The sequence below is a fragment of the Dunckerocampus dactyliophorus genome, chromosome 18, assembly GCF_027744805.1.
Source record: "Dunckerocampus dactyliophorus isolate RoL2022-P2 chromosome 18, RoL_Ddac_1.1, whole genome shotgun sequence".
Taxonomy (NCBI): domain Eukaryota; kingdom Metazoa; phylum Chordata; class Actinopteri; order Syngnathiformes; family Syngnathidae; genus Dunckerocampus; species Dunckerocampus dactyliophorus.
Genome location: NC_072836.1, coordinates 9,760,387 through 9,784,840, shown reverse-complemented (window position 1 = coordinate 9,784,840; position 24,454 = coordinate 9,760,387). Strand labels below are relative to the sequence as shown.

At 41.9% G+C, this 24,454-nt stretch overlaps 4 protein-coding genes across 5 annotated transcripts; 2 read left to right on the top strand and 2 right to left on the bottom strand.

Annotated features, from left to right (window-relative positions):
* Positions 1–68: 68 nt before the first annotated feature.
* Positions 69–3,079, top strand: rps2 (ribosomal protein S2). The gene is made up of 7 exons (XM_054758959.1): positions 69–102; positions 397–534; positions 609–698; positions 2,005–2,112; positions 2,189–2,522; positions 2,783–2,874; positions 2,947–3,079. The coding sequence occupies exons 2-7, from the start codon at positions 400–402 to the stop codon at positions 3,025–3,027; spliced, it is 840 nt and encodes a 279-aa protein (XP_054614934.1). The 5' UTR covers positions 69–102; positions 397–399; the 3' UTR covers positions 3,028–3,079.
* A 389-nt stretch (positions 3,080–3,468) lies between these two features.
* On the bottom strand, positions 3,469–6,824 carry ndufb10 (NADH:ubiquinone oxidoreductase subunit B10). The gene is made up of 4 exons (XM_054758965.1): positions 6,583–6,824; positions 6,183–6,321; positions 4,316–4,455; positions 3,469–3,625 (listed from the first exon to the last, which is right to left on the bottom strand). Exons 1-4 carry the CDS (start codon positions 6,728–6,730, stop codon positions 3,537–3,539), a joined length of 516 nt encoding a protein of 171 aa, XP_054614940.1. The 5' UTR covers positions 6,731–6,824; the 3' UTR covers positions 3,469–3,536.
* LOC129170857 (60S ribosomal protein L3-like) lies at positions 6,140–13,190 on the top strand. 2 transcript variants are annotated; one of them, XM_054758951.1, is made up of 11 exons: positions 6,140–6,838; positions 7,978–8,177; positions 8,282–8,474; positions 9,978–10,146; positions 10,210–10,345; positions 10,794–10,980; positions 11,066–11,226; positions 11,302–11,403; positions 12,567–12,662; positions 12,735–12,854; positions 12,937–13,190. In XM_054758951.1, the coding sequence occupies exons 2-11, from the start codon at positions 8,175–8,177 to the stop codon at positions 12,994–12,996; spliced, it is 1,227 nt and encodes a 408-aa protein (XP_054614926.1). In that variant the 5' UTR covers positions 6,140–6,838; positions 7,978–8,174; the 3' UTR covers positions 12,997–13,190. The 2 variants fall into 2 exon arrangements, with proteins under 2 accessions (XP_054614926.1, XP_054614927.1); XM_054758952.1 differs by lacking the exon at positions 7,978–8,177.
* On the bottom strand, positions 13,103–24,206 carry LOC129170845 (testis-expressed protein 2-like). The gene is made up of 12 exons (XM_054758928.1): positions 23,922–24,206; positions 20,625–21,659; positions 19,679–19,858; positions 19,290–19,575; positions 18,878–19,074; positions 18,145–18,330; positions 17,506–17,605; positions 16,813–16,945; positions 16,598–16,744; positions 16,318–16,527; positions 16,137–16,257; positions 13,103–16,045 (listed from the first exon to the last, which is right to left on the bottom strand). Exons 2-12 carry the CDS (start codon positions 21,654–21,656, stop codon positions 15,917–15,919), a joined length of 2,721 nt encoding a protein of 906 aa, XP_054614903.1. The 5' UTR covers positions 21,657–21,659; positions 23,922–24,206; the 3' UTR covers positions 13,103–15,916.
* Between the last annotated feature and the right edge of the window lie 248 nt (positions 24,207–24,454).

Below are 24,454 nucleotides of genomic sequence, written 5' to 3'. Positions count from 1 at the left end.
GGTAGATGAGCGACATTTGTCAATGAAATATCGCGATGTTTCATGAGTGAATAAAACCTAGACGAGACCTCGCCTAGACCTTCTTCCTGTTATAACGATCACGTAAGTACATCGCGGTGCAAACTTTGGAGCGCAGAAATCCATATAAATCTTGTCAATCCTGCCCCAATTATATTCCTTGCTGCTACGATGTAACACCGAAGAATGTTATGTAGTGGTTCATATGATATTAATTAATACAGTTTGTATATTTTGGAGATTACAATGTAATGTTCTTTGGTAGTCAATATGGCGATGCTCATGCGGTGTTCATTTAAGGAACCCTGAATACTTTTAATTCGGCACTGGATTCTACCAGTAGAATGGTGGTGTAACGATCGGTGTTTTATTTGACAGCAAATGGCGGACGACGCCGGTGGTAGAGGAGGTTTTCGCGGAGGTTTTGGCCCAGGTGGCCGTGGTCGGGGCCGTGGACGCGGGAGAGGCCGTGGTAGAGGCCGCGGTGCCCGCGGAGGCAAGTCTGAGGACAAGGAAGTGAGTTCTCATTCGTATACGTCCAGTTTCACCTATATACAAAGATCATATATTTAATATTTACCAATTTTTAGTGGGTCCCTGTCACCAAGCTGGGTCGCCTGGTTAAAGACATGAAGATCAAGTCCCTGGAGGAGATCTATCTATACTCTCTGCCTATAAAGGTAAGTTATTTCAGGATGGGCTGCTGTTTTGTTTGAACAGAAACATAATACAGTACAATTACGAGTGGTTTATCATTGTCATTGTTGCTTTTTCTGCAACATTTGAAATACACTAACCACATGCAGAGAAATGAAAGGATGTGGGGGGATGCTTTGATATTCACTACTTTGATATTAACCATGCTACAGCATGTACCAATACGGAATTTAGGTTTTTTACATACTTGAAAGAGTAGGAATATGAAATATGGGTAAATAGCACCTCTTGCATATATGCATGTACAACATTGCGTATTATGTGTACGTTTTAGAGTTGAAGGCGATAATTTGAGTATAGCAAGTGCCAGAGGAACGTGAAGTCATTCCTCTTTAGTAGATAACGTGCCGATTTTGTTGTCACATGTGGTGTGTTCTTGTAAAGATCACTTTCAAAACCCCTGCATGTATGAATTTGTTTGTGTGTGTGAGACAGAGAATATTCCCAGGTGGCCATTCAAAAAATCATACCCCTAGTGTACAAGATTTAAAAAAAAAAAATCTCCTTCCCATAATGCTACCGTAGTCATTGATGGGCTATTTTATGCTACTTGTGAACTTGGCATTTGATACAATCCATTTGGAAAAATAAAAATGCTCCTCAGTGTAGATTCTACGTGTGTGTGTGTGTGTGTATGCTTAGGTAGAATATACCTGTAGTTTAAGAACCAATTTCCTACAGGACTGATCTATACCACGCCGAAACTGCACATGCAGCCCAAATCATGTGATACTTACAAAAACAACCACTTGTTGCCCATAGCAATAAGACAATGTTACAAAATGTACTTATAACAAACATCAATGTTAAACAAATGCTTTCGGACAGATACTGCTTTATCGTGGTTGTTATGCAGAATTAAACCATAGCCATCGTGAGTGGACAAAAGTGAAGCTGAAATGAGACATTCAAAGGGAAGAATGCCTGCCAACATCTGAGTGGAATAAAATATACTGTATGTAGGATGATTATTTTCTTATCAGTCAAACTTGATCCAAATGTCAACATGCAAAATACACACTTTTGACCCGTAATTACTGTAAAATGAATGAACCAATCAATTATGTAGAATAATTCAAGTTAATTAAGATAAAAAGGTTAACGTTTAAGTATGCAGGAGTAGGAGGTACATGGCTTCAGGTCAAATGTCTGAATGGGTATGGGACTGTAAAAAGTTTGGGAACCACTGACCCAGGAAATGCTGCTCTCATATTGACTGATATCTATGTCTAGCATCTCTTCTAATGGTCTGAACTTTTTTTGCTATAGGAGTCTGAAATCATTGACTTCTTCTTGGGTTCTGCGCTGAAAGATGAGGTTCTGAAGATCATGCCTGTTCAGAAGCAGACCAGGGCTGGTCAGCGTACCAGGTTCAAGGTGAGTTCCTCTGTTGTGGTTGTCATTTCCCCCACAGTGAAGATTTAGATGTTAAAGTCTATGCTTGTCTTTCCAGGCCTTTGTTGCCATTGGCGACTACAACGGCCATGTTGGTCTGGGAGTGAAATGCTCCAAGGAGGTGGCCACCGCCATCCGTGGTGCCATCATTCTGGCCAAGCTGTCGATTGTCCCCGTCAGGAGAGGTTACTGGGGTAACAAGATTGGCAAGCCCCACACCGTACCCTGCAAGGTGACTGGTCGCTGTGGCTCTGTCCTGGTGCGTCTCATCCCTGCACCCCGTGGTACCGGTATCGTGTCTGCTCCCGTGCCCAAGAAGTTGCTCATGATGGCCGGTATTGATGACTGCTACACCTCTGCAAGAGGCTGTACTGCCACCCTTGGCAACTTTGGTAATTTTTTTTTTTTTTTTTTTTTTTACTTTAATGGTCTTGATCTTAACACTTCTCCTAGCTCTGCTTGGCTTCACCTATGCTATGGTGTGGTTGGCGTTATATGGAGAGAAAGAAACGAGTGTTGTAATGCACGGCAGAAAGACCCCTCTAGTGGTCTCTTCTGTTCCCTTTTATTGATGCTCTACACTTCATTTTCCAAATAATTTGTTTCATTTAAACATGTAGAACCACATCTGAAATATTCTTCCTCCTTGCAGCCAAGGCCACCTTTGATGCCATCTCCAAGACTTACAGCTACCTGACCCCTGATCTCTGGAAGGAGACTGTCTTCACCAAGTCGCCGTACCAGGTATGAATGCACAACACTCACACTGTTTGCAGAGCATGAAATGTTCTAACACACTTTGAATTGCTTTTTCAGGAGTTCACTGACCATCTGGCCAAGACTCACACCAGAGTGTCTGTGCAGAGAGGCCAGGCTGTCCAGGCAGCAACCTCCTAGACTTTGTTTTGTACAATGGTACTGTTGAAATAAACATTCTGGGGGAAAGTAATCACTTTTGTGCCTTGTTTTTAATTGATAATGAGCAATGACACTTATGTACTGTACATGTAAACTATCATACAAAAGTTGGATAACCATGACTGGTCTTCCCTTGATGTACGGTATAGATGTAATAAACCCCACAAACTGTTTTTCTGAAATTGCAGGTTCTTTAAGGAATAACAGGTTTATCAACAAAACTAACATTTTTAGAGTAGTCACTGAAATGTAAATTTATTCATTTAACTTCTATGATTGACTTTTGTTGCTGATTGGCTTTGAGCAGTCACATGGTGGATTACTAAATATGGGTTATTTCACCTGTAAATGGCCACTACTGGTCTTGAAAGTCCACTGGCAAATGCGTTGCTTAAACTGGCTTCAGTTTAGTTGTTCCAAAAAAGAGCAAGACTCTAAACTTGATTAACACTTTATTTTACAACTATTACACAGGATAGACAGGATGATTATGCGTTTTGGGTCTGAGCTGCCATCATCCTTTCTTTTTGCTTCATGAGACATTTCCTCCCACTGGCATATGCTCCTAGGTCCCCATCTGGAACAAAAATGGTAAAACAAAACATTTAAACACATGTCAAACTCATGCCATGGAGTGCTGAGACACCGCAGGTTTTCTCGCCAACCAGTTTGTCCCGCAGGTGATTTCAGTGATGAGCATTAAAATCACAAGTGACCGGCTGGAAAGAAAACCTGCAGGGTCTCGGCCCTCCATGGCATGAGTTTGACACCACTAATTGGATGTGCCTCTAAGCCATTTCATTAATTAAAGTAAATCCTGAAAATTAAACCTAAAGGCTATTAAATACAGTGTTCCCTCATTTATTGCGGGAGATAGGTTCCCAAAATAGCCTGCAATAAGTGATATCCGCAAAGTAGCCAACTTCATTTTTTTACTTTGTTTTAAGGCTGGAAAACCCCTCACCATACACTTTATACACTTAAAATATTCATGAAGCAGCAACACATTGAAAAAGTAATATGGAAAAAAAAAAATCAATTGAATGTGTCAGTTGCCCATCAAGATGTGGCGGGCGGGCTCAAGGATCTGTTTGGTTTAACTGCCCTCTAAGACACCCACACGAAAGAGCACTATGATAATTCCCAAGGCAATTAACAAGTAAACAATTAAATATTTAATATTTCAATTACACAATTAGTTTTAATCATGTACTTAATTGGCTTTTGGCAAAAAAAAAGATCACTATAATTATATGAAATAACTTACAGCGTGACTGGAAGTTCTTGGTAACTTCGTTGAACTGCTGTATCTCCTTTGAACAGTTCTGTTGGTAGCTGGGACCTTCTCTTTGCTGACAGGCGCCGAGGCGCTCCTGGATCACCTTTACAATCTCCTGGTCCACTTTACTGGGTTATAATAGAACATAGACCAACACCGTTAAATTGTGTAGCTGTAGAATGTTAAAAGGTGTCCATGAAACAAAATCGACGTTTTAATAATGTTCTAAGAGAAATATGTGTCCTTAGAGCCACACAGGCATGACAACAAACACCGCTCATTAGCATTAAAGCTACAGGCACACAAAAGGGTGTTTCCTTTGGCCAAAGCACTTCTAATACATTATTGTGAGTAGGCCTGCCATGGTAACAAATTTTGCTGGTCGATAATTGTGCTACAAATTATCATCGATCATATCAATAACATTTTTATAGACAATTTTTTCATTAATTGTCATGAGGGGTACTACACATTTCAACCACTAGATGGTACCCAAGTATAGTGTATGGTGTACTTGTGTGAAACAAACTTGTGTGAATGTGTTTGCAATGTAGCCAGCGACACTGTTTGACGCAGCGCACCATTTTGCACTGTTTTGGTTATATTTGCCGACCAAACGCCTCAGTAAGCTTTGACTGTCGGGACAAAGGCAAAGGCGGTAGTTTTTTCTCCCTGTTGAGAAAACTGTTTGCGTCGGTCGTGTCTGTTCATGCGCTCACCGTGTTCATTCTGTTTAAAACCAAAATGTTCCCACATTGTGGCTGTCGGCTGTGGCATTCGCCTCAAAACCCATCACTTCTTTGCCTTCTTTATGTTAGCGTATGCTGCCTCACGAAGCTCACTGCTAACCCTCTGTAGCCACTCACTAGTAGCCCCGCCGCCACAAAGAGGCTGAATGAGATGAGGGCCCACACTCAGTTCATTTCACGATAAAACCAATGCGCACAGACAGATGCAGAGTGAACCCTCATGTCATCCAGCCTGTGTGGCACAGAGAGACGAGCAGATGAAACACACAAAGGCGTCATAATTATCAACCTGTTTGGGTTTTTTTTATCGTTCGATTAATTGATTAATCTATTATTGTGACAGGCCTAATTGTGAGACCTCTTATTTAGTGTGAAAAAGTAAAAATAAGGGACCGTTTAGTTACAGCAATAGATCCAGCCACAACATTAGGTACACCTGTGCCATCCCATACTTCTGTATGACACATTTAGATGCACCTAATAGTGGTGTGTCGGTCGCGAACGAATCGGCTCTAGGAGCTGGCTCTTTGAATGAACGACAGGAGCCGGTTCGCGTCGAGGGAGCCAATTCGTTTTTTCCTCATATTTTTTTCTGTTAAAGGCGAATGTCATTGGTCAAGATGTGGCGCGGCGTCTCTGTGTCCACACTAAGCAGGGGGAGGGGCGGGGTTAAACACTCTGTGGTGCTCTTAGAGCCGATTAGTTCGTGACAAATTTGTATGAAGAGATTTGACCTAATTTGTCTATTGAGATGAGTCTGTTTTTTTTTAAAATCTATAATATAACATAATAATATACTTTTGTAGCTGATCATTGAGGTTTAAATCAATAAATTTAAATAAACATTTGATATCATGTATTTTTTTTTTACTTTAGTAATTCATTTTACACAATACATATAATTTGGTAATAAATTAATTTAAGACAACCAAAGAATCTGAGCAGCCACTTGGGAGCCAAAAGAGTCGTCTCTTTTTAGTGAGCCGAGCCAAACGAACCGACTCTCTATCAAGAACAGAAATTTCCATCACTAGCACCTAATTAAGTGTCCGGTTAATGTCCATACAGTTTACTGAGCATCATGGGAAATTAACTACAAATCTCACTAGTCTCTCCTCCATTGCATCTCAGCCTCGTAGTAGCACAGGTAATCTCCTTCTTGGCAGTCGGTCAGGTCGGGAACACGGCGGAACTTCTGGTGGTAGTAGACCAACTTGTTTTTCGCCCGAACGCCGTCGATGGCGTCTAGGAAGTGAAGAAATATGATTTAGTAGCATTAAACTGATAAGAAAGGGGAGGCCATGTTTATGCTAATGGTTTAATGCTAGTTAAACACTGCAAATAGAATACCACTTCAACCTCCATTTAAATTGTACCCTGTGTAATATTTTGTAGACAGACTTAAACGATATGTATGATATTTTTTTTATTACGTTTAATTTGTAATACAACCCCGGTTGCTGTACTGTTGTGGCAGCAGCTGGCTGGCTAGCTCTGTTAGCTTACCTCTAAATGTGGTGACAGGCAGGTCCACGGAGTAATAGAAGAGTTTGGACAAAATCAGCGCCGGGTTTGGCAAAGATGTCTGTTTGTCCACAACCGGAGTCTGCCGAGGAGGCTCAGGATATGCATCTTTCTCAAAATCTGAAGGCATTTCTGCCCTAGTTTAGTCAATGCCAGGGAAATCCTACAATTCGACCTCGACAGCTCTCCTTTCGAGGTGGCGCATGCGCACAGTGCACGATGCAATGGCGATGTAGAGGTCAGTGAAAACTTTTATCACCACTTCATAATATTTACCGTTATTCCTTCAATAGCCTCATACATTTGATATGTTTTATGTCACGCTTGTTATACACGTGCAATACATGGTGAAAGGTGAAAGGGCGAAGATCGGAGTATTTTGTCGTTATATGTTGTACCCTAAACATTCAGCAGGTGGCAATATTGCGTTGAGTTGAAAAATGTCGAATGTTTTTGTATCTACAGTATGTTTGGTCTGAACAAAGCCACTATTTTGAGGTAAATCTGCAGCATTGTGTTATTTATTGTAGTGACCGCAAACCTTTGAGTGAGGGAGGTGCGCTCCAGACATCATAGTTATCTACATTAATAAGATTGCCATGTGCTGACAAAGAGACGCAAAATATCAAATGAAACACTGTACAAAACACACAAAATAAATACTAACTCATCATCCACTCAAACCTGGAATTTATTTTCCTGAGCGAAGAGGATATTTTTGTGGTTCAATGTGCATGAATGACAGTTTAGTGGGCAACCTAAATCCAGTCTTACACAGGTAATTGTATGGGAATGGCAACAACATCTTCAGTGCGGTTGTGGAAAGTTCAGAATGGTTCTTTTTTACTTTAATCCAAAATGACAGAACAACAAACTTGCACAAAACACTTAAGGGATTTGGCGCATGCCTCGAAGCGACAAAAACATATTTTAGGTGGCTACTGTCATAATTGCTGTTGCTTTCTTGTCTCACTGTTATCCTTATTGTCCTGGGGAGTTTATTGCATCTTAAATCTTTTAACATTAAGACGCTACAACCAGCACACTTTGGTGGTTGTGGTCTATTGTATATACTGTAGGGCTTTCGGATTTTAATATGTGTACAGATTTTAATATAAATGTGTACGTATTTTAATATAAATGTGTATACTAAAAATGTTATGCTATTTTTACCCTTCCATCATAACACACATGCCTTTAAGTGTATTTGGTGCACTTACCTGGGATTGTTCCATTAATAAATCCACCAATGTGAACATGACTCACCTACTGCTGACTTTGGATCTCCTGGCTATATTAATAAATGTCAAAGTCAATGAAATGCAACACTGATGACAAAGCATTGCCTTTCTTGGCTAAATTGTTCCTCTCCACTAGTCTTTGCACCACCTCAAACTTCTGTGCAGTGCACACTCCTCCCCATCGTCTCCTCTCTGGCAAAGATTGCTTTTGTTTGAAAGCGAATACGGCTCCTCAGCAGGGTCCAAACACCAAATTAGAGCCTCAGTTCACACGGTGTACCTTCTTAAATCAGGTTCTTCATTCTAGCTCTTGCCTGGTCAGTGTGAGCAGACATGGTCAGTGCTCCTGCTGTTGCTTTTCTGCTTTATTATTAATATTGTTTGTACTGTTTTGGTTTACATGTGAATTGTATATTGCTATGCTGTGTATGTCTGTCTAGTCTCACCGTAAATTCCATGCGCCACGCCATGGACACCTGGGCTTTCTTCCTCGCAAGCGTAGCAAGAAGCACAGGGGCCGAGTGCGTACGTGGCCGAAAGATGACCCCAGCCAACCCGTGCATCTCACCGCCTTCCTGGGCTACAAGGCAGGCATGACCCACACCTTAAGAGAGGTGCACCGTGCTGGCCTCAGTATGTACAGCCAGCTGCATGCATGCATCAATATGCACATGTGAATATACTAGCATAAGTATACTGAGTTACCTGCTCTTATACTGTATCTTCTCAAGGGATAACACTGTAGAGATTAAACTTGGCTATACTTTAGAGTAGTCTGTGTACATCTTGTATTGCAGTATACGTTTACGATCTTATGAAAATAAGTCAACACATAGCCATTATTGTCTAAATAGTTGGCAGCACAAGTGAGTATACTTCACAGTGAACATGTCCATATTGTGTCCACAAAGTGGGAATATTTGGTGTGAACACCATTGTCATCTAGCCTTGCCTTAATCATCTTGGGCATGGAATTCACCAGAGCTGCATTGGTTGCTACCGGAATGCTCTTCCACTTCTCCATAATGACACATGGAAGATGTCAGAGACCTTGCGCTTTTCCACCTTCATTCCGCTTGAGGATGCCCCCCAGTTTCTCATGAATGGTTTTGGCTTTACACCGGATGCCCTTCTTGGTGCAGCCTGGCCGGGAATCAAACCCATTCCCTCTGCCATGAAAGGCAGAAGTGGTATACCGTTACACCACCAGGGATTCACAATCCCACAGTAGATGTTGGAATTCACATTTCCTCTCACTTGAACCTGAGCTATTCAGAGCCGGCCGATCTCATGCAGCCCCAGACCATGACGCTACCACCACCAGACAAGACACAATTCTCTATTAGAGAGGAGAAATATGATCTTAGGGAAAAACAAAACTTGAAACACTTATATGCGAGAACAACGCTGAAAACCCACAGCATTTCAGTATGTGGAATTAAATTGTGTAACGGATTGAGCAAGGAACTCAATGTACCAATATGAGCGAATTTAGAAAAATACAAGCAGTTAATGTTTGCTAAATACAAGGCAGAAGAGTCTTGAACTTGCTTTTATTATGCTTGTCTCTTTTTTTATTTATTATACTGATTATTATATTCATCATTTTGTTATGCTTGTTTCTATTTTTTATTGTATTGATTATATTGTGAAAAAATCTTAATTACATCATCATATTATGACATTGCTAAATCACATATGGAAGACAGGAAGTGAATAATGTATGTACTGCACCAGATGTGGATCAGATGCGGGGAGGGGGGTAGGATTAAATAGGATTTGCTTCTTCCTACTCCTTTTGGACATGTGGAATTGTGAATCGAATCATGTGATGTATTCCATTGTAACTTGCATGCATGTTCATGTCAAATTTGGGTGAAATTTTCTTGCCACTCACTTGTGTTGCCAGCTATTTAGATAATGTTTTCAGTGGGTAATATTTACAAGCTGAGCATAGACTACGCCAGACTACAAACAACTTAGCTCTCTATAATATTGTCCCTTGAGGAGATATAAAATGATTACTGTTTTGTGAAATACTGTACCTACCTGTCAGCCTACCTAAGCACCTACCAACCGATACACCTACCTTCTTTACTAGGTAGCCTACCAATAATTTCTCCATTAATCCCACAGAGCAATCAAAGCGAGAGGAAGTGGAGGCAGTTACCATCATTGAGACCCCCCCGGTCATGGTGGTGGGCGTGGTGGGCTACATTGTCACCGTGCAGGGTTTGCGTGCCCTGAAGACCGTCTTTGCTGAGCATCTGAGTGACGAGTGCAAGCGTCGATTCTACAAAAACTGGTAACGCGTGTGCGCCCTGAAATTTAGCTGATGGACACTTTGCTTACTTCGCACGTGTTTCAGGCACAAGAGCAAGAAAAAGGCTTTCACCAAGTACAGCAAAAAGTGGCAGGATGAGAGCGGAAAGAAAGAGCTGGACAAGGATTTTGCTCGGATGAAGAAGTATTGTTCAGTCATTCGGGTTATTGTTCACTCTCAGGTAAGATGGTGTCTCCTCTCACATAGAGTAGATTAGAAGAACTTTAAAAGCACTTTTCGCTGTAGTAAAAGGGCAACATTCACCTGACCACATGTAATAGAAGTATAAGATGTCACCTCCCTAATCTCACAGCTGTTTTGTGCTTACAACTCTGGCCTCATGGAGCTGTTTCAAATGACAGTTTAAAAATAATTTTTAGGGCAGAACCTAAACCAGAACCTAGGCTCTCTCTCCCAGACTTTGCCTTTATTTTGGCAGCGAACAAAGTGGGGGTCAGCCAAGACCACTCGATAACATTGTGTGAAGGCTTCAACTTGGTAACATGACCAATATGCACTTTTAGGAACTGATGTGGTCGCCTGCTTTTATCACTATACATGATGTCGTGAGGCAGATTCTGTCCTAAATTCTACATCTACTACATCTGCTTTTATGCTTCCATTTTCAGATGCGATTTCTGCCCATAAAGCAGAAGAAGGCTCATATCATGGAGGTGCAGTTAAACGGTGGGAGCATCTCGGACAAGGTCGACTGGGCAAAGGAGAGACTGGAGCAAGCTGTGCCCGTGTCTGCCGTTTTCCACCAGGATGACATGATTGACATCATTGGGGTTACAAAGGGTCATGGCTTTAAAGGTCGGAATAGTCCTGAGAAACGTACCGTACATACTCTATATAGGTACTAAAGCAGTGTAACTTGGATGACTCTCGCTGCTGATAGGTGTGACAAGTCGCTGGGGCACAAAGAAACTCCCCAGGAAGACTCACAAAGGTTTGCGGAAGGTGGCGTGCATTGGAGCGTGGCATCCTGCTCGTGTGGGCTTCACCATAGCTCGAGCTGGTCAGAAGGGCTACCACCATCGTACTGAGATCAACAAGAAGGTCCATTTTGTACCCATAACTTGTGTAAACAACGTTGGGTGTTGGAATGGGTTATCTTAAGCTTCATGTCCTCAGATCTATCGAATTGGCAAAGGTGTTCACATCCATGAGGGAAAGGTGATCCGGAATAACGCCTCCACTAACTATGACATCAGTGAGAAGACCATTACCCCCATGGTATTTACATTATGGATGAGTGCAAACCAGGGGTGCCCAAACTTTTTCCGCTGAGGGCCACATAAAAAAGAAAGTTGATAATACTTGTATATGACCAAAACCGCTCCTGTGCAAGTCCAAATATGTTAAGCTTCTAAATATATTTCAATAATTATTTTTAGTGCGATATCTTGTTCAAACATTACCTTTTTTCTGATAGATGTGCCTGTAACCCTCCTTCATATTATTGAATATTCCTTCGGCAACACTTTGGACACCTCTGGTGTAACACAATGGCTTTGTATTATTTTCAAACAGAAAAAGAGTAGTTTGCATTGTTATTTTGAACACATCATATACTTATTACAGTTGAAAACAGAAGTTTATGTATACTATGTAAAAAGAAACAAACACGTTATTCTCACTATCTGAAATAAAATCAGACAAAACTTTTCCTGCTTTGGGTAAATTAGGATTACCAATTTGCTAATTGCTGCAATTACGAGAGAATAATTTTTACAGTTTTTTTCTGACTTTGTTCAAAAACAAAAGTTTGCATACATTTCCTGTGTTTGATAGCATTTGTCTTTAAATTGGATGACTTAGGTGAAAGTGTTTTGCGTATCCTTCCACACTAGTCACGACAGCCTTCTTGACGGTGTCTGCACTTCGGTCGTGTGACGTGCAGTTCTCTTGCCATAGCAGTAAGGGCAGTGTTTTCCTGAGGAGCACCGACTGCTCATATAACTGCTCATATTTGCATTTCTTCGCTTAAACACTCCTCAATTGGCAGACTTTTGGTGCTTTCGTGGGAGGGACAAAAAGGAAATGTACTTAAAAAAAAAAACAACCAAGCAGTCACAGCTTTGCGGTCCACATCGCTGTTGGAGCAATGTTAGAATTTTTTGGTGTGCATGTCAAACTCTGCCAAAGGGTTTGGAATTCAGCAAAATAGTCAATAAATTCAGCAAAATAGTCAATAGTGCATATTCAACAGCGACACTGAAAAATTTTGAGTATCGATCTAATACTGAGATTACTTTGGTATCGATACCATCGACATTTGGATCAACTCGCCCACTACTAGTAATAAGTCTTAGTGAAGGAGTGATTTGAGGCTAAATCCTAGATATGTCCCTTATTCGTAAGAGTTTTCAAGTCTTTCTTTGTTACTTACGCTTCAGGGAGGCTTCCCACATTACGGTGATGTAAATAATGATTATGTTATGGTGAAAGGCTGCGTGGTCGGCGCAAAGAAACGTGTCCTTACCCTCAGGAAGGTAAGTGTATGTTTATCGGAAGGACATTCGCAATGACTCTTGTGATAACTAACTTTTCCTGTTTTCCTGAAGTCTCTGCATGTGCAGACGTCTCGCAAGTGGACCGAAGCCATCGAGCTCAAGTTCATTGACACCACGTCCAAGTTTGGTCACGGCCGTTTCCAGACTGCGCTGGAGAAAAGAGCATTTATGGTTCTATTGCACAGCGCAATCACTGTGTTATGATGGTGCTTGATGCTTCTAACACCTGACCGATCTCTTGTCTTACCTGCAGGGCCCTCAAAAAAAGGACACCCTGAAGACGCTGCCAGAGCCAATGGCAGAGGAGACTTAAAAAACTGGGACTTTTTTAAAGATGAAGCAAAATTTTCATGCAGAAAAGTGATTTTCACTAAAAATAAAGATTTTTGAAGAAATATTTATTGAAAAAAAGGCATCAACACTTATTTAATCCATGTTTTATGCATTGTACTGGGTGGCAAAATTTAAAGAAAATTTCCATGGGAATTACTAGGAATAAACTGGTCAAACTTGTCACTCTTAATTCAACACTTTTTTGTTTTAAATAGTCACATGAACCTTAGGTAAATAGTAAGCAATTCATATTTTTATTCGGGCTGTCAAAAATAACGCGTCAACGGCGGTAACTAATTTCATGATTTCATTCACCTTCTATGCCGCTTATCCTCACTAGAGTCGCGGGTATGCTGGAGCCTCAATCACAGAGGAGAAATATGATCTTAGAGGAAAAATAAACTTAACATTTATATGCGAGAACTCTGAAAACCCACAGCATTTCTGTATGTGGAATTAAATTACGGAACGGATTGAGCAAGGAACTCAAAAAACAATACAAGCAGTTTATGTTTGCTAAATACAAGGCAGAAAAGTCTTGATCATTACAATGATGTTCTGTCAGGTTCGTTTTTTTTAGTTTTATAGAAAATATGAGATGGAATAAAGGAAGTGAACAACAGGTACTGCACTAGATGTGGAATCGATGGGGGGTAGGATTAAATAAGCTTTGCTTCTTCCTACTCCTTTTGGACGTGGAATTGTGAAAAGATGATTCATGAGATGTATTCCATTGTAACCTTCATGTTCAAATACACTAAACCAAACCAAAGCCTATCCCAGTTGACTTTGGACGAGAGGCGGCGTACACCATGGACTGATCGCCAGTTAATCACAGCTAACTACGTAATTTAATTACGTAAATTTTTTTAGTGTAATTAACGAATGCACACCAAAGCAAGCACGCCCCTGTTTTGACAGAGTGCTTCGAAGCACAGTGGCGAGACTGGAGCAACACCACCCCCCCCGCAAGATGCTTTTTATAACTTCATTCTGCCCTTAACACATCAACAGCAGTACAATTCCAACACCACATACTGTCATACTGTAAATATCTTCAATTCACACGTCTCTAGTCCTTTCAGCCTGGGAACGACACTTCCTCAGCCATTACAAGAAAGCGAGTTTCATTCAGGGACACTCCGAACATCACAAAAACGGCTTTATAATGCGTGTGTGTGTCGGTGTGTGTAAACAAGACGATAAAACAAAACTTGAAGTGGATATTCTTATCACTCACTCCATTTCATTTTCCTCAGCTTATCCGGGTCCGGGTCACGGGGGCAGCAGTCTTAGTAGGGAAGCCCAGACTTCCCGGTCCCCGACCACCTCCACCCACCACCGGGAGGACACCAAGGCGTTCCCAGGCCAGCTGTGAGACATAATCCCTCCAGCGTGTCCTAGGTCTTCCCCGGGGCCTTCTCCCGGCTGGGTATGCCCGAAACACCTCACCAGGGAGGCATCCGGACTAGATGCCCAAGCCACCTCAGCTGGCTCCTCTCGATGTGAAGGAGCAGCGGCTCTACTCTGAGCTCCTCCCGGATGACCGAGCTCCTCAACCCATCTCTTAGGGTGAGTACCACTACCCTACAAAGAAAACTCATTTCAGTTGCTTGTATCCACGATCTCGTTCTTTCCGTCACGACCCAAAGCTCATGACCATAGGTGAGAGTGGGAACAGGGATCCATCGGTAAATTGAGAGCTTTGCCTTCCGGCTCAGCTCTCCAGAACCCAACTGTGGGTTGAGGTGAGTCCGACTATAGTCGGAAAGTCTCAACCTCTTACACAAGTTCAGGCTCCTTGCCCGCCAGAGAAGTGACATTCCATGTCACGAGAACCAGATTTGGTGGCCGAAGACCAGGTCGCCTCGGCGCCCGCCCTGAACCGCCACCCAAAGGACAATGCACCGGACCCTTATGCTTGCCCCCGCAGGTGGTGGGTCTACGAGGGGGAGATCCCATGTGGCTTGTTTGGGCTGAGCCCGGCCGGGCCCCACGAGTGAGAGCCCGACCACCAGGCGCTCGCCTGCAGGCCTGGCTCCAGGGTGAGGCCCCAGTATCCCACGTCCGGGCGAGGTGCGGTCTCTCCTCATGTGTTTGTTCATAAAGGTCTTCTGAATCACTCTTGTCTCACTCCGTAACTGTTAATTCGGATGTACAATTTGCTACATTTAAGTATGCTGAAAAATATACTGAAAACAAGTAAATTTAAATTACATGACGTCTTTGAATGAAACTCCTCAGTGTTCATAATAACACGGTTTAAGTGTGATTCAAATGGTCTACTATCAAAGAGACTAGTGTTACAAATACATTTTTAGACTTGTGGGGTATCTTTTAGCTTGGTTGACATATTCTGTTCATTTGGAGCTGTAAATACATACTGTACATATAATCCTGCCCTGTCAGTTATCCTAATACAGTAAAAATGGGCATATTTCAGACATAGTTACTAATGGCGATTAATCATGATTCATTTTAATACTGACTACAATTTGTAATCATTTGACAGCCCTAATTTTTATATTGCAGTATTTTATCTTTTAGTTTTTATATTACTAGTAATAGACAAATGAGTGTGGTTAAATTGGATACAAAAGTTTCCAGTTATTTCTATTAAACTGATGCAAACATGTCCTGATAATTCGTTACATTTTATACAAAACAATCTGTTAAATTCCCTCCAAAATTCCCTGTTAATTCCTAAAAATAAAATTGAAATAAATGGTTTTGTCACTGTAATAATGAAAAGCATGTATGTTTTCTGAGATTTTTCTGTTTGTGTGAAAAGAAAAAAAAATACATATTTTATTGGACAATATTCAAGCTTTTTTTCATCTGAACATCCCATGGAAATTTACTAAAGTTCCCGCCCTTTGCAAACATCTTACACCCTAGCATTAGTCTTGATGCTCCATGGAGGATTGACGGGAGTGGTGTGAAAACGCTTCGGCTGCGGGTGGGTTGTCTGGGCCGGAGGCCATCAGGGGTACATATAAATCATCCATGTTGGGCATGACCAACACTTTCTGTTGTTGACAACAAGAAGACTTAATGATGATCAAGTTAGGTTGAATTTTAGAATACATCGCTATGGAGGAAGTGATGATTTGCACTGACCTGGAACTCGCACTTGAGTTTTTTGTCGATCCACTCTGTGACTTGAGTGAAGGTCACCTCCCTCTCTCCAAACATTGGACGCACGTGAAGGTCTAATTTAGGAGGCTCAAGGAAACCGTACCTGAAAGACAAAGGTAAATGAAATGTGTTTTGTGTATTTATCCTGACACATTAATAATACCATAGTCTGTCTGTAGGAGGTGGTGGGATGTTGATAGCAAGAGTTCCAGTGAGTTCCACAACTTCAACGCTGAGCATCAGAGGCACGTTAGACACCTCGGCTATCTTTTTCCGGATGTACTCATTCTCCGTGGCCTTCTGGAAGTACTTGGACTTTGCAATCTTGTCCACAAATTTCAGGATCTTCCTGCCGGTGCTGCCACCTGTGCTTCTGTGGGGAAAAAATAAGGTAAAATGACATTGTATTGTTTATTGAAAATGGCAGTAAGTGTTTTACATACATGTCAGGTGCAACCACTGGGGTCTTATCTCCGACAGACCCTTTAGTTTCAGCGGGAGGGGTGTCTTCTTCATCAGACGAACCCGCACTGGGCGACTCTTCATCGCTATCAGCCAGTGTAGACAGTCTTCGCTTTGAGCTGGAGTTCCTGGTGGAAAGCATTCTAGTAGTCACCTCCACATCGCCTGATCACCGCTAAATATCCGCTTTAGTTACCCTTCTTGTTGGGGCTGTGGAACAGTCTGAGGCTCTTCTGGGTCCTCTTTACCCAGCTTACACAGGTTCATCTTAGTTTGCAGGGTCATTTGAAAGCAGCCAGTGTACACTAGCTGCACCTCCAGCCACAGACCTGTTCATAATATAGGCCGACACTCAATGGATAATTCATTAGGTACAATGGCACTAACTCATGAAATCCCACAGCTATAATACCTTTTAGATTAAGTGTGATTGACACTGTCACAGGAGTTTTACTCCAAAAATATGTTTATTATCGTGGTTGTTTGCAGTGATGTAGACGGTGTATGGCATGGGTGTCCAATTTGCTTCCATCTTTTCCCCCAAATGAAAAAAGCCTTGGCTGGTCGCCATTTTGCCAGTGATGATGATATCATAGCTGCAGTTGAGGGGTTTCTTGAGTCCCAAACAAAAGAGTTATTCAACACCAGGATAAAAGCGCTTCAGCGCCGTTGGAGCAAGTGCTCAGCACTTAAGGGGGACTATGTTGAAAAATAAATTACCAAAAATCCCTTATCCCTTTTAGTTTTTCTGATGCTTAAAACTTTTCATACACCCCCCGTAGTACTACATCATTATCCGTGCATCAATTGCATTATTTTTGTTCAAAAAAATCGTACATTACTACTACTGTTAATGATTGTATTGATGCAACGTATCCTATTTATGTACCTCTGCGGTCCAGTGTAGGTTTTGAGATGCTGAGGATCTGAGGAAGGCAGGTGCCCATGTCCAGGTCAACTAGCATCAGCTCGTTCATGAAATACGGCAACTTTAGTGAGACAAAACAAGATCAAATCAAGTAAATGACATTTATTTACCACCACCATTTTTCCCTTGAAACAAAGTTTTTAAAAAAAGACATGTCTTATATTTGGGGTCTAGAAATGTGTACATGGTAAGCAAGAGGTGGCTCCAAATGACTGGGAGAAGTCAGAGTCAGACCTTTTCTCTTGAAAAGAGAAAAGTCTCGTCTTATTTTAAGGGTCATTTTATATTCCGGTCAATATGGCCAAGAAGAGGGCCATCAAATCCGCAAGCGAAGCTGCAGAGAAAGCCACAAGGTGGCTGTGGCTCAGAAGGGCAGATCCATGGGTTGCTACTGGGACGCAAGCCGAGGCATGATCAACCCCGGGTGGGTCACCAGGGGGAGGGTGTCTGATGTTGCGAGACCCGAAACACCCAATGAGCCTTGGATACATCACTGATGATGCGTCCCAGTGCATCCAGGAGATGTTTCTTTAAAGTGGTAGTGTATATGAAACCTGATATTTAGCCTATCTAGTCTGTATTTGGTCACTCCCTCCTAACCTTGATCTTGCTGAGTTTCTTCTGAAACTTCTGGGCCACCCGATCGGTCCAGTACTGATCCTGGAGGCAGTTCCACAAGATCCTGCCTATCAAGGAGTTCAACCAGACAGGTTGGCCCTCTGGTGCTGGATTTGGCTCTGGCCCAGTGTCTGCACTTGACTCCGCTACAGCCACTTCATTGTCGACCTGCAGCAAATAAGTACCAGTGAGGTAGTGTGTGAAAGCAAGTTTCTGAGCTCGTTCAGTTGAGATTTCAATCAACATTTTCAGAAACATTTTTGAAGTGGCACAAACCACTATCTATGTATGAAGTTAGCTTCTCACACAAGACATATTTGCTTTTTCTTTCAGCGAGGGAATACATAGAGTATATATACTGTACCTACAGTAAGTGGACTACACTGGAGGTTTGTTTTTATGTCTTAACATCAACAATTGTTACATATTTTTACACATGCAAGACAGTTAAAACTTAAAATGTTACTAAAACACCAAACATTGTTTGACCCCGAAACGGGTTATTTCTATTTTGACAACAATTTACAAATTCTAGGTTTTAAAGCTTTCTGCGTCTTATTGTGTTCAAGCTGAGAAGTTCCAGTGTACAGTATGTGGATGCATTCTATTTTAAGTATCATCAAGCCACAATTACACTAATCATGCATCTATTTCTAGCCAGGTGTCATCTGACATATACTGTGGGGACATTAACAATGCATCGTGTACATTGGACCTTTTGGTCGGCTGTGGGGTTGCCTTTGTCGTTAAGGCCAGGGTCGGGTGCGGGATTAGAACTCTCGGAGCCAACGAGGTGTGTCATGTAAGCGTTGTAGTCCAGCGGCTTTTTAGTGGCAGCTTTCACCGGTTCCGGAAGGTTCTGAAGCTCCTCTGTGCAGTCTTTAGCAGCATCTCTTTGTGATGTGTCTGAAACTGACAGACATGGAACATTGAGGAGCGTACACTGAATTTTTGCATCCCTAAACATACCAATTTTATGTTGTACCTCTGCTGATACTACCAGAATGCATCGCAACAGCTGGTGCCTTGTAATCAAAGACTATCATTGCTATGCCTGGCAATGTATTGTGAAACTGCTCTCTTGTGCAGTATTTTTAGGTGTGCCTAATGAAGTGGTCTGCACTTACTCTTGTTCTCGTGTACATTTGCACATCTTTCGGCTGTCATCCTGGAGGCTGACTGAAAGTGCTGGAACCACTCCTGTTTCTCCCGCCCCGTGTTTGCAAACAGGTAGAGAACGTCAGGAAGCGTGTCGTGCACAGGGACGATGATGTTTCTCTTTGCCCTTTCATCCACCTCTTGTCCTTCCATCACACTCTCCTCCCCTTTCTCCCCCTCTGCTAGAGTGATGCAGATGGGGTACTTTTTATTCCAGACCCTCTTTCGAGCCAACCCAGTTGGTGCAAGTGTGACCTATGATTGAAGTCGTCAACATGAATGGCATGACGAAAGAAGCACATGACAAAAGAAGCATCTTTTCATTAGTAGGTGCAGTGTTGAGTGAAGACGAACGCACCGTACAGTTGGCCAGCTGGTAAACGCATGAACGCAAAAACTTGCTGTCCTGCGGTGTCCCATCCACTGTTTGTGGGTATGACAGGCGCAGCTTGCTCCTCTCCAAGCCTACATAGACAGGATGTGCGGCAGACGGCTGGAACGTCTCCAGGTTGTAGACACATGTGTGAGTCATCCAGCCCTGGGAGGCGAAATTAAGACTTTTAATGGACAACGAATTGACTTAAACGTAAGATGTCCCCTCTTTATCAAGACCTACTTTTGTAAAAAGTTGTTCAACGGCTCCTCTGTTGTTTGCTAACTTTGTGACAACCTTTTGAGACATTTTTTGTGCCTGCATCTCTCCAGGTCTCTATTCTGAAAGCTCTTGACTTCAAAATACCGTCTTATATTTGGGTCAATACCGTGTTTGTGGTAGTGCAACGGTGCTAGTGTTAGCGTTAGCATTAGTATTAAGTATTATATTACACAACTAAACTGTTTACCACACTCCCAATTAAAATTTTAGGCTCGATACCATCATATTAACATTTTATGGCACATAAATGAATAAAATATGAACGAAATAGACCTATTAAATTGAACTCAGTTAAAAGTCGAGAATGAAAAAAATACTTCCATCACCTTAAACCTATGCTTTAAAACCTTTTTTTTAAAATCTAAAAACAAATTTCAAGCTACAGCGCCAGTCTGAAAACCCCTGTTGTAAATGGTATGCCCCGTTTTGCCTATTCCCAGCCTTATGTCATTCTCAGTAAAGCAGGAAGTACATTACTACTGTAGCACACACATTGTCATCTACTGCACCGTTCTTGTCAGAGCGCACACAGCCGATTGCAGAAAATGCTTTCTCGCCGCAATGCTGAAGAGAGATTAATGATTGGCATTCTCCCTATTTTGTTAAAATAATTCATGCAAAAAAACAGTGTATTCTGCATGTTTTTTACCTCAAGGGTTTCTGGATCTGTGATCTTCTCATCCGGTGGACACCTGTTTCTGGGCCTGCTGTAGTGCGACTTCCCTCTGGCAGTTGACCATTGTGCAGTTAGCATGAACACTAGCACCAAGCCCAAAATGACACCAAATGCGACCCCTACGGACACACCTGTCACATAGGAGGGCATGGGCATCATGAAAAAGCCGTAAGCCACGAGGCCTACCACCAAGAGCCAATGAATGGGTGAGGATACGCCCGGGGCTGTGCCTCCAGATTGGTGGTGAACTCTGTGTTGTACGACTTTACAACTGTTCGGGTGGACCACCACTTTAATTGTGTCACTGTAGGTGTGGATCTCCAAGTGGGTGTCTCTGCTGTAGCGCCGCTGTTCCGAAAGGGAGCTCCGTTGGCGTCTTCTCAGAGAAGTATCACACCCACCTCCATCAGCTCTTCTCAGGCACTTAAGGTCAGTATTTTCTTTTCCCTCTATTCCTTGGTAAGACGGTGGGTTTCCCACAGCAGAAATAAACGGACCAACAGGGCTTTCTTCCCTCACGGTCTGATTCATCATACTACGAAACTCCTGCGAGGCCCTCAAGTACTCCTTCCATTGGTCCTCCATCATGGAGCTCCTACAGATTGCAGAAAGTGGCGTTTCCACGCTAGGTTCAAGCTTGGCCTCTGAGATCTTTGTCTGCTTCTGTGGATGCGCAACAACTTTGGGATCTGGCTTAATGAGGTTCACCTCTGTGCTTGGAGACCTGCAGTGCATCGTTTTGCCTTTTTGGAAGCCTCCCTCCTTTAGAGTCGGATCAGCAGGGGAGGATTTGACCAGATTGTTGGGGAGAAAGGTGCTTGCAGATGATGCTGACTGGTCAGCTAAAGAGCCAGGAGAGGGTGGAGAGTAAGGCAGTAGGAAGACAGTCTGCGGGTGCTGGCTTGGGCTAGGTTCCTCCGGAGGTTTGTCTTTGGAGAAGACCGCAGAGGGACCCTTCCAATTGTCCATGTTTAAGATGAGTTTACTCTCTTCCATATTGGCCATGAACTGGAAAATGGAATGCCGTGAAGACTGTTACATTGACCAAAGTAAGCAAATAAAGCAAACAGTAAAATGTGATACATTAGTATTCTCAATCCTACTTTTAGCAAGAATTACGTTCCACTTCAAGCCTCACATGACTATTACAGTAGTACCTTTCCGTAAAAGCCTATGCCTCAGTATTCACACAAAAGTATTTCATGTGTCTTGTCAAGAGTTTACTTTAGAGCACGTGTCATACTTGTGCCCTGGAGGGCCAAGACGCTGCAGGTTTTCTCTCCAACCAGTTTCTTCAGCAGGTGATTTAATTGATGAGTTCCTTCCCTCAAACTGAAGGTGTTGATCAATAAAATCACCTGCTTTAGTGACTGGCTGGAAAGAAAACCTGCAGTGTCTCAGCCCTCCATGTTTGACACCCCTGCTTTAGAGGATAGCTTTTCCACATGTGTGAGAGATAATGTAGAAATAATAAAATGCATGCGGCTCATCTGCAGCACAACTTCTCCTCATTCGTCAGGAAATATTGCTTTTCAGGAGTTATTACGATATTACTACTTTTGCATGGATTAATTTATTTTTCATTTGTATGGCAGATGAGAATGTTATGTAAAACCGGTGGAGTCCAAAGTTTTTTTGTTTTTTTTTTACTGAAAAGGATGGGCCACTTTCATATTTTACATTTTGCAAACCAACCCATGTAGATATGCTATGACTGTTTGCGCGTTTTTCCATTTCTACTGTTGTTTTTTCCCCCAAATATTTCAACAGTTATATTTTACTTTTCTTGTAATGTTATGACATTATTCCCATAATATTTAGACTTTTCCAAAATTGCTACTTTATTTTTTGTTTTGTTTGTGTCACATATTGACAACAAAAAAAACCAGTCATTGTAAAAATGTTTTTCTGATTTTAGAACTTTATCTTGTAAAAGTATAACTTTCCCTTTAAGATAGTTCTGATAAAGTTTGATTATGTTCAGGTGAGCTTGAATATATCAGTATCATCCTCATTGTTGCGTCAAATTCAGTCATTCATCCAGCAAAGCTTAAAAATATCTTGCATTTGACTTGCAGCTACCCCTGCTGGCTTTTCTTCTCTATGGAAGGATGGCAGTGACACCCAGCTTCCAGGTCAACCCTTTTCAGGATGAGGAGGGTACTGCAAGAACTTATTGTCCCATTATCAAGAACTAGAAAAGGACTCTGAGAGCGCAGACCTCTGCCAATCGCCATAGTTCCCCCCCATATTGTGATTTACACCATAAATATTAGTCCCACATTTATCTACATATTTAGATTCATATTAGATTAGGAATTGGATTCATTTAGTTTAGTAGTTCTGGTAGTTCTAATGGCGGTTTTCTTCCGGATCTAGCTCTTTTGAGATCCAACAAATCTGTGGCACACTCGATTCCACAGTGTCTTGGCTACATAGAATGGTGTTTGTTGCATGTTTATAGCTTCATTTGTTGTCTCCCTATGATGAAAATTCCCTATTTTTTCATATCCTGGTTCATAGTATCCGGAATTATTCCATTATCTGGATCGGTCTTTGATATTTTGTATTTTTTTCCCCCAAGTGCGCTCACCATTTTTTGTTTGTGGAGTTATAGGCACCAACGAAAAGAGTCCTATTTTGTTTGTGAAGTTATAGGCACAAACTAAAAGGGTCCTATCTGACAATGTTGAAGAATCCTTTTAAAAATTCCTGGATCCAAAACGGTTCACCGGATCACCCCCAAAATTTAATCAGTTCTTCCATATCCCATTCCTGAAAATTTCATCCAAATCCATTCATAACTTTTTAAGTTATTTTGAACACAGCCAAACAGATAAACACCGGGAAAAAACAATGTCACTTACATTAAAGCCATTAAGGCTGTGCAAAGTCATGGTGTAGACAAAATGTTTCTACAACATTGTATTATTGGCGACATGCTGGCAAACAAACTCAACTGACAGGCGCCATGATCCAGCTCAGTGTACTCAGACGGTTGGCTGGGCCAAGAGACAGACTCATCTTTTTAGGTTTCTGCCCTGTATTTGATCAGGAAATGTGCAAATTCAGTGATTTTTATCTGAGAAAATGTTTTAAAACGATTGGAAAGGAAAAGACAGTTCAGTTGATAAATATTCATATTTATTGTATGTTATCATTATTTGTTTTTTAATTTTTTTTTTTTTTCGCCACGAACTCCACTGCCTCTCGTGACTGCAAGGCACTGTTAACAGTCATTTCTAACAATGCAGAGATTGCTGCACTTACCTTTGCTGTTCAGTTCGTCAGCCAGCAGTCTTGGCGGGTGTAGAACACTAATGTTGAGCGCATGATGACCGTCCAGTTTACTGCAAGCAACTCATGCACGTCTAATTTCTTTGTTACGCTATTCTTCCTTTTTTCCTCGCACTAAAGTAAAGATATACGCAAGGCGCACGTCAGTTGCGTCTCTCCTGGTCGTCAGCACTCATCTCCTTTTTCCTTTAGTCGTCAACCCTTAAAAGAATAATGTGATTATTGTGAACTGCTAGCAGTAGACAGGACGCAACTCCTTAATCCAGATTATTCTTGCAGGGTTCAGAGGCCAACAGTCCACCGTGCGACTCAACGTCATAACAGTTTAGTGCGCAAATGCACTGATATTAAATTACACCATCTGTGACTGCACGCTCTGTCACAACTTTGAGTACACTTACTCTGTTTACTGTAGAAGTGGAACTACAATACATTGTACTGATTTTTGTTGATTCGAGTTTGACTTGATTCCGGTCATTTGTTGTTTTATTTTGAAGGATGCACTT

Excerpts from the sequence above, each read along its gene's own strand:
- rps2 (XM_054758959.1), top strand. The coding sequence starts at position 400 with ATGGCGGACGACGCCGGTGGTAGAGGAGGTTTTCGCGGAGGTTTTGGC. Across the intron at positions 535-608 it reads GCAAGTCTGAGGACAAGGAA|TGGGTCCCTGTCACCAAGCT; the intron begins GTGAGTTCTCAT and ends ACCAATTTTTAG. Across the intron at positions 699-2,004 it reads TATACTCTCTGCCTATAAAG|GAGTCTGAAATCATTGACTT; the intron begins GTAAGTTATTTC and ends TTTTTGCTATAG.
- ndufb10 (XM_054758965.1), bottom strand. The coding sequence starts at position 6,730 with ATGCCTTCAGATTTTGAGAAAGATGCATATCCTGAGCCTCCTCGGCAG. Across the intron at positions 4,456-6,182 it reads ATGCAATGGAGGAGAGACTA|TAAAGTGGACCAGGAGATTG; the intron begins GTGAGATTTGTA and ends ATTATAACCCAG. Across the intron at positions 3,626-4,315 it reads CAAGAACTTCCAGTCACGCT|ATGGGGACCTAGGAGCATAT; the intron begins GTAAGTTATTTC and ends TTTTTGTTCCAG.
- LOC129170857 (XM_054758951.1), top strand. Across the intron at positions 10,981-11,065 it reads AAAGGGTCATGGCTTTAAAG|GTGTGACAAGTCGCTGGGGC; the intron begins GTCGGAATAGTC and ends CGCTGCTGATAG. Across the intron at positions 11,227-11,301 it reads GTACTGAGATCAACAAGAAG|ATCTATCGAATTGGCAAAGG; the intron begins GTCCATTTTGTA and ends TCATGTCCTCAG.
- LOC129170845 (XM_054758928.1), bottom strand. The coding sequence starts at position 21,656 with ATGGCCAATATGGAAGAGAGTAAACTCATCTTAAACATGGACAATTGG. Across the intron at positions 19,075-19,289 it reads AAATGTACACGAGAACAAGA|TTTCAGACACATCACAAAGA; the intron begins GTAAGTGCAGAC and ends CATGTCTGTCAG. Across the intron at positions 16,258-16,317 it reads CCTCCTACAGACAGACTATG|GTACGGTTTCCTTGAGCCTC; the intron begins GTATTATTAATG and ends TTTGTCTTTCAG.